The 8,684-nt window shown below is 31.1% G+C and overlaps 1 protein-coding gene across 1 annotated transcript; it reads left to right on the top strand.

The window, feature by feature from the left end:
- Nucleotides 1–2,591: 2,591 nt before the first annotated feature.
- Nucleotides 2,592–5,493, top strand: LOC144544098 (bidirectional sugar transporter SWEET6b-like). The gene is made up of 6 exons (XM_078292515.1): nucleotides 2,592–2,694; nucleotides 2,803–2,839; nucleotides 3,121–3,337; nucleotides 3,419–3,580; nucleotides 4,633–4,752; nucleotides 5,299–5,493. Exons 1-6 carry the CDS (start codon nucleotides 2,592–2,594, stop codon nucleotides 5,491–5,493), a joined length of 834 nt encoding a protein of 277 aa, XP_078148641.1.
- Nucleotides 5,494–8,684: the final 3,191 nt, after the last annotated feature.

Here is an 8,684-nt window from a genome sequence, read left to right as displayed (position 1 = left end):
TAAAATCAGTTTGATAGATTTTATAATTGAGATCTGCTTGGGTCCAATGCCCATTGGACCCAAAGTGGTTCCAATGGGTTCGGTAACCGTCGGATATGCTTTAGGATTTGTGTATACGGATTTTAAAGCAGACGCAAAATTGCGGGCGCGAATCCTAAAGCAGATCCGACGGTTAGAGAACTCATTGGAACCACTTTGGGTCCAATGGGCATCAGACCCAAGCTACTTCCTTTATAATTAAGCTCACCGAAAAATTTGATGGGCTTACAAACACTATTAGTTATCCTCTTTACAAGAAACGTTTACCACTAATCTAATAAATAGATGAGTTTTTTTTTTGAAAGCTCACATAAGAAAGATGAGTTTTTTTTTTTTCCTTTAATGTAATAAATAGATGGAACCGAACCAATAATTCAGTCTTATTAAAGACAATCTAAGTCACACTAATTTTACACTAACATCCGCACAATGTGAAAAATTAATGAGACCGAACTATTAGTTCGATTCCATTAACCTATCCTTAATGACACCGAACGGATAATTCCCATTGATTTTGTAACCCAATCATACACTAATTCCAGATATAATTCGATCATACAACTTTTGGAAATTTTTGTGGACAAAACATGCTGTAATTTTCAAAAATTACTATAACATAATAATTAATTAGTTCGGTCTCATTTATAGAATTTTAAAAAAGTAATTGATATTTTTTTTTAATTAATCTTACTGGAATGTTCTACCAACGGTCGAATACTGATGCGTCGAAAATTAGAAAAAAATAGGAAAAGAAAATACGTTTTAAATAAATTGATAATAGTGTTTATATAAAAACATGTTACCCGTTTCTGAAATATAAATAATGGAGAAAGCTTAACACAATATATAGTGTCTAAACATTTTTATTCTTCTTTTGCAAACCATGTCTAGTTTGAGATCCAGCTTTATATAATTTGTAAAGAACAAAAAATAGCATTCAACAATAAAGCAGTAATTTTCCGAGTTTTCTAATTACAAGTTATAAAAAAGTAATAATAAATAAATAAAAATTGGGTCTTTAATCATTGAGATCTATGTAACCTACTAGATTTATATTTTTCATTGCAGGAATATTTATTATACCTCTTTTTTTTTTTTTTATCTCTAAGAGATATTTTCTTATTTCTTTCTTTCTTTGTTTTTTTTTTTTTTTGTTACTAGAAGTCGAATCTGATTAAAAATAAAAGAAAAAGAATGAGTAATTAAATCAAACCAACGTTCCTAGTTAAATTACAAGCACTGAGAAAGTGACAAGCTTCATGCCCATTTGTATCATACAAATATACAAGTTAGCTTGAAGCTTCTCTATTAATTTGAATTAGACATATTTAACAAGAGGATTAAAATACTTTCATTTTTTTGTGCTTCATCATTCCTCTATTTTTAGATAATAACTTAAAATTTAAATGTCAAAATAAAACCGTTAGATACTTAGATATGATCTAAATCATTTAGTCCATGCATATATCAAAGATAATGATCGAGATTTCGATATTGTTTTGATTAGTATCAAGAACTTGCAAAACTACACCAATGTGGACACATCTTAGACGTTATTTTTTTTAATTTATTGCATCATATAAAATCAAAATTGAAAATTGATTACTTTTTACGTGCACGCAAATAAAATAATATAAATCACATCTGACATTTTTATTTTGACATATAAATTTTAACAAATAGAGGCATGATAGACTCACAAAATCCTGAACTATTAAATTAAAATTAACTTTCAAAATTCAGAGAGTAACAAAATCAAATTTAATTTTCAAAATCCAGAAGGGGTTTTGGGGGGGGGGGGGGGGGGGGGGGGGGGGGGGGGGGGGTGCAACTGCTAATTATCAAAATCTCAAATTAATTAACAATTGATTGTAGTATATATCTTTCCATTTCGATCCTTACTACCTTTATCCAAATCAATATTTTTTAAATAATTCATATTGTTTAATCGATATTCAAATGATTTGTTCATCACACCTATTAATTAATGCATGTTGAATCGAAACGTTGATGACATGTACAATTTAAATATTTTATATTTGGAAAGCATTCTTTAAAAATACATAACGAAAAATACTTAATCAAGTAACGGAGATAAATCAGATAGACGTAACAAAGTAATTAAATTGTTTTAATTGATCTATCTCATTATAGTAAATCTTAGTAAAGTAATTTTCCGTTCTGGGTCCAACCGTACTCTGCGCCAACAAGTATCCTCTGCATTAACTCAAAAGGGAATATTTTGAGTTTATGCATTTCGACCGTCTGATTTTAACACAGGACCTTTTAATATTAGTGTGAATCTAATCAGTACGGATTTTAAAGCAAATCGGATGGTCCAGATGCATTAACGCAAAAGATTCCCTTTTGAGTTAATGCAGGGGATACGAATTCACTCTGCGCGCCAGACAAAAAAAAAAAAAAAAAGTTCGAATTGTGTGAGTCTGTGAGAGAGGATATTTTAGTAATTTAATAGCCTAAGCTATGGTCTTCTCCAATTAATAGACTTGAAACTTTTTGTTTCTATTTCGAGGTTGATATCTGAGGGCTCAATGTCACTGTCTCGCCTCTTCCTTCTCTCTTTCTCTGCGTATTCGTCTCTCCTTGTGAAATTGTTTTCCATAGATTTAGTTCGCATTGTATTTGAAATACTAGGTAAGTATTGCAATCTGAAGTTCGCTTCAATATGTGTTGTTTTATCAAGGCCTCTCCTCTCTCCGTCTGGCCTAATCACTTATCTTGTTTGTTGTTTCCTCATTTCAGGAACTGTGACTTCAATCGGCTTCTATCTTTCTTCAGTGTAAGCTTTCTTTTATCGCTATAGATAGATCTGTTTTTATATATCTCTGGTTTGTGTTTAATCAAATCCGCTATCTGATGTCTATTTAGAGTGTTTGCTTAAGATGTGATGTGAGGAACTAAGGATATCAGACCTCTGTTAATTATTCTTTTTAAAGATAATGACTATAACTGATGCTATGAGAGAATTCATTATGGAAACTGAAATTTTAATGCAATAGTACTTATTAATAATCTTCCCAGCCATATGTAAATGTCTATATTATTTTGATGAACAAATAGGTCTATGTATGTGACTATTGTGAGCAAGGGGGCAGTAGATGATTTCTCACTGTTATCGGACCTATTTACATTGCTCAATTGCATGTTGTCTATTGTTTATGCACTGCCGGTAGTGCATCCAAACAACTTACCCTTGCTCACCATTAATGGTGTTGGCTTCCTAATCGAGACAATCTACATTGGTCTTTTCCTCAAGTTCTCTCCACGCCACCTCCGAGTAAGCACTGTTCTTTTTCTCTCCATAATTTAATATATTTTTTGTATTATTTAATATGGAAATTGATATGATATAATGCAGATAAAAATATTCAGATCTTTGGCACTAGAGCTAGTGTTTCTTGTGGGGGTGCTTTTTGATGTTCTTGTCTACTCTCAGGGACCCTTGAAGAATACAGATGTTTTGGATATTCTCTGTGTCATCTCAGGGATACTGATGTATGGGGCACCTCTTCTTATCATTGTAAGATAAGTTTTGCTTTTATAAGCAGGAGTATATGCAATATATTGTTGGGTTCTAATTTAATTACTACTGATGCTTTTAGATCACATTTCTTCAATCTTATAAGTAGCTCAAATTTCCTAGTGAAAAGTTGAATTTATTGTGTACTTTAGTTTGTATTTGCATTTGCATTGCAAATAGATATTTTTCCTTAATTAGGTCATCTTAATTGAATAAATATTGTTCTCATTTTGTACATCAACTTGAGTTATATAGTTGGGTTCTAATATAATAACTAGTACTCCTGATGCTTTTAGATCACATTTCTTCAATCTTATAAGTAGCTCAAATTTCCTGCTAGCTTGATATTTCAAGAAAGATAGCAGCATGATCTGTTAATAAAATTTTATATTCATTCAGGTTTACATTAAATAGTGTCCACCAAATGAACCTGAACATACACTCAATAAGATTGTTGAACATCAGATATATTGTACTATTTATGGAGTCACAAATGCTTGTGCATTCTCTTGGGAGACGGGAACTTGGCTATATTAGGTACAGGATAATTGTCAGTAGTTGATGATTTTTAAAACAGCAACCTGAAAAGATGACAGAATTAGTTCTGATTATCATGACTTGGCACACAATTGAGAAACAAACTATGCATAAAGATGACAGAGTTAGTTCTGCATTTCTATTGAACGATATGTTTTTCCTAGTGATTGAATTTTGGAAAATCTCATACCAATATATCAATGTTTTATAATGAAGCATGCAAGTACATCTTATAGATGCATTTTTCAATAAGTCAGACTTCAATTAAATTTTATATCATAGTTCTATTTAATTGATGTCACTGTTGAGTGTTTATGAGCCTAGGTTTTCTGGGATTTTATTTTATTGATTCTATGAACTGTTATTTTATTAGTATGAGCTCAATAAATCAATTAGATAAAACCCAAGTATCCTCAGGCTAACAACCCTATTTACCCCACATTTAAACTGTAACATGCAATTGAAAGAGAGATCTGTTTAGTTAACAGTTTCCCCTGTTTTGTATTTTTGGACAGAAAAAAGTGTTTCAGACAAAGAATATTGAGTACCTGCCATTTTATACCTCCTCCATCAGCTTTCTTAATGCGATTTGCTGGATGACCTATTCCATTCTTCGTTTTGATCTCTATATCCTGGTTAGAAATGCTTTCTCAATTGAAACAAAAAGTCTGTCTAGCTAGTACATAGCATTTTGAAATGATCATTTAGAGTTGTTGGATCATTCTTTGAATCACCACAGAGTTTATATAGTTGGTTTCCCTTAATTATAATAAGCAACAGAGACAATTTGAAATGGTGCTAAAATCAGATTGAATTGATATTGAGAAGTAAGTAGTATTATTGTGGTAGGTATGTATATTCTCACCGCCAATGGACCAAACCAAAATAGTTAAAAAAAAAAAAACAATCAGAGTAAAGTACTATATATGGTTTTAGAAGAGCAACAAATTAAAACCAGCTTTTAGCCGATACATATATAAATACCAATAAAACCCGAGATTGAATGTATGTGTCTTAAGAGTTGAGACTCTTAACAGTTGATTGAGAACAACCATACTTTTTTTGCATGAACAGATTCCAAATGCTATGGGGCTAATTTTTAGTGCATTTCAGTATAAGATTTCTTGGTTTGGGTCTTAAGACTCTGAACCGTTGATTGAGTAATTTTCTTTCATTAACAGATTCCAAATTCTATGGGAGTAATTTTTGGTGCAGTTCAGCTATTCGTACATCTCTACTTCAAGTGGAGTTACCGTACGACTCCCAGAGACCTTGAGTCGCCAGATGATATCATAATTCTGGGGAATGAACAGATTCCAAAGGCACCTGACTCTTGTTTGGTACGTCTCCGGAGTTGGCTTATACGTACACTCTAAACATTAGTACGTACGCTACCAATAATATGAGTTCCATCAGTGGAAACTCTACTGTTATGGCCTTGTTTTTTTGTTAGAAGTTAATTAGCATTTGTATATCTTGTTCAATGTTCTTTTAAAAGGATTCTGCAAATAGGATTGTTGCTAATATAAGTAGTAGCCAAAGCAATATTGCAATAATACAAATTTCATCAGTGAAAACTCTACTGTTATTGGCTTACTTATTGCCATGTTTTTTTGTTAGGAGTTATTATTTAATTAGCATTTGTATATCTTGTTCAATTTTGGCTTCTAAAGGATTCTGAAAATAGTATTGTTGCAAATATATGCAATAGCCAAAAAAATATTGCATTGGGGTTTCTACTTGTAGCTCAGTCGGCAGATTCGAATAAATCAAGCAGATGATTAGCTCACTGTCAGATCCTGATCCTAAAAAACTACTACGCTTATCTTTCTGAAAAACATATTGCTTAAAACCTGCTCCTTAATTTCTTCAAATCCAAATCAGCCATCTTATATTCGTAATTAGTTCCTCATCATCACCAGTTTCTAGAAGCTGGTACTATTTCAGCTGTTTCCTGCCTAATTTAGCTGCCTCTCTGTGTTTTCTCTCGTATATGCAACAAGTGAAAAGATTATTGTCAGACACTCTTCTGTACAAACCACAAGCAAAGAAATCGCATCCGTTGCCAATCAGAGGTAAGAGAGAGCATTGTGGTGAGCAAATGCCTTCTTTGGTGTTCTGTCCGTCTTTTCAGATCCTTCTCAGGCATGGAGGCTACGAGATCGACTCGAATTAAGATTAGAAACGAAGAAAAACTAGGGGATTTTGTTAAAGCCTTAATGGAGATTAATGCAAGAGGAGAAAAAAAATAAGAACAACTGGAAAGAATTGAGTACGTATGGAATTTAATGGAGCTTCCGACAAATAACCTGAAGGTCCCGAACTGTGTCTTCAGATCGACAGTTCAGATCAATTATACGTTTGCCTACCTCTGACTTTTGAGACGTAATTCGTTATTTTCGACTGTTCTATATTTGCATTAATTCAGGCAAAATTACTAAATTTTGCTTCAAAATAGTATTTTTTTAAAATGAGAGCTCATTGTTCCGGTGGACTGTTTTGTAGATTTATCCAAAAATTTGAAATGATAGTAAGATAAGGGTGCTTAATAATTAGATTTACTGTATTAAAATTAGATAATCCACTACATATACATACATGCATTGTATTAGTCTGAAATTTTATTCGAAACTTGGAAAATGAACCTAATTAATTACCTGTTAGCTGTATTGTACTAGTGCCATTTTTCATTAAACGAAAAGGTGTGAATGAGCAGTCTTTTATTTATTTTTATTCAAGTGATGAATAAGATTTTGTACAGTTCATTAAGAGAGAATTCAATTGATACAACTCAAGTTTATGGCATTGTAAATAATTTTGTTTAACTTTCTTAATATAATTTGTACCGGCTTCTTGCCGGCTAACCTTAAAAAAACAAAATTAATGAAGAAACGCAGTAAATTCATTTAAGGATACATTGAAATTCAAATCAAGCTTCAGTTTGAAAACAATTCAATTAAAATAATGACAAGAAACAAATGCATTAAAATAACTTATAAGCTTTTATTTTCTTAACCGCTTGATTTTGTATCCAATAAGTTTCAAATTTTCAAAACTTAGCATGTACATGTATCACTCGTCAAATAGATCAGTTTCAACAGTTTGGATTCATCATGTGACACCAATTAATATGAATTTATCTGATAAATTTTGTAATTATGCTCACCAAACTCTCTTGATACAACTTCATTTACTCTGTTATATTATGTAACCTTTATACAACTTCATTTGGAAATGTAGATAGTGAATTTCATTTAATTAAAAATGTATCCAAACGAACATTTATGTGAATGATGATTAAATTATGCAAAACTCAAGTTCGTAATTTTTGTGAGAAATTTACAAATACCAAGAAATACAATAAGAATAAGTGATTGTTACAATTCCATATTTTTTTGTATTATATGTTTATTGTTATCTTTATAAAATTAATTATTCAAATATAGGAAAAAAAAAATTCATTAGTTTTACATTTTTTTTAAAATTTCACAATGCTGCATAATTTCTTATTTAATTAACGAAATAAAAAATTTAGTCTATTTTATTACCTCCCGTTTGCTGATTTTATAGCTTCTATTATAATTGCCCTTTTATTTACAATTAATAAAGTAGTAAAAGAGTAAAATACGATAACCAGCTCTGTATCGGGCTTTTGTTACAGTGCTTAATTCGCTCCAATTTTTTTATTTTTTAATCATTGTCTAACTTGGTCTTCATGGCTATGCCTAAAAATGTCATTAATTGGCATGCATAACTAGGGGTGAATGATACCCTTTTAGCCGTTTATCTGACCCGTACCGTATTCGATAAGGCGGGTATGAGTAAGATTTTTTTTTTCTTTAGCTTATTGGGTATAGTCATGGGTGAGGATTTTTTTTCGTGAGTTAAACGGATAAGGGTACGGGTAAAGGCTATTTCGTACCCGTTACTCTATAGGGTAATTATATAAAATATAATAATATGATAATGTTTGAACAATAATTAGTGAGTACTTTTGTTATTTAGTGTATTATTTTTGTTGTAAGAAAAATATTGAACATATTATTTTTATCAGTGTTTTAAATAGCGCGCTATAGCGTTTTCCGACCAAAAAAGCTATGGCGCTATGCCCAAATAGGGCCGCTATAGCGCACTATTCCGCGCTATAGCGCCGCTATTTGAGCATAGCGCAATTTTTTTAACCCGTACACTATTTCGCGATAAACGCTATTTGAACCATTGATTTTTATTTGTATGTCTTGTTCTTTAATTAAATAATTAAATTTGTCAGAAGATATATTTTTGTTTTTGAATTATCTTGTTTTATAAAAAATACAATTTAGTTGAAATTGATAGCACATTTATTTATTTATTATTAGTAATATTATTGCATATGTGAGAAATAAATGAGTTTTGATGTTCTATTTGTAAAATATAATAAAACTAATTATTATAGTAGTATTATTCGTTATTCACCCTCTATCGTTTCAATACCCAATAATTTTAACGGGTAATTGTAGAGTAGGGTAAGATCAAATCTTAATGGTTAAGGGTAGGGTATGGATAATGTCATTATTAGTGGGTATGG

This window comes from Carex rostrata, chromosome 26 (genome assembly GCF_964058835.1).
Source record: "Carex rostrata chromosome 26, lpCarRost1.2, whole genome shotgun sequence".
NCBI classification, from domain to species: domain Eukaryota; kingdom Viridiplantae; phylum Streptophyta; class Magnoliopsida; order Poales; family Cyperaceae; genus Carex; species Carex rostrata.
This window is presented reverse-complemented; position numbering and strand designations above follow the sequence as displayed.

Excerpts from the sequence above, each read along its gene's own strand:
- LOC144544098 (XM_078292515.1), top strand. The coding sequence starts at position 2,592 with ATGTCACTGTCTCGCCTCTTCCTTCTCTCTTTCTCTGCGTATTCGTCT. Across the intron at positions 2,840-3,120 it reads GGCTTCTATCTTTCTTCAGT|GTCTATGTATGTGACTATTG; the intron begins GTAAGCTTTCTT and ends ATGAACAAATAG. Across the intron at positions 4,753-5,298 it reads GTTTTGATCTCTATATCCTG|ATTCCAAATTCTATGGGAGT; the intron begins GTTAGAAATGCT and ends TTTCATTAACAG.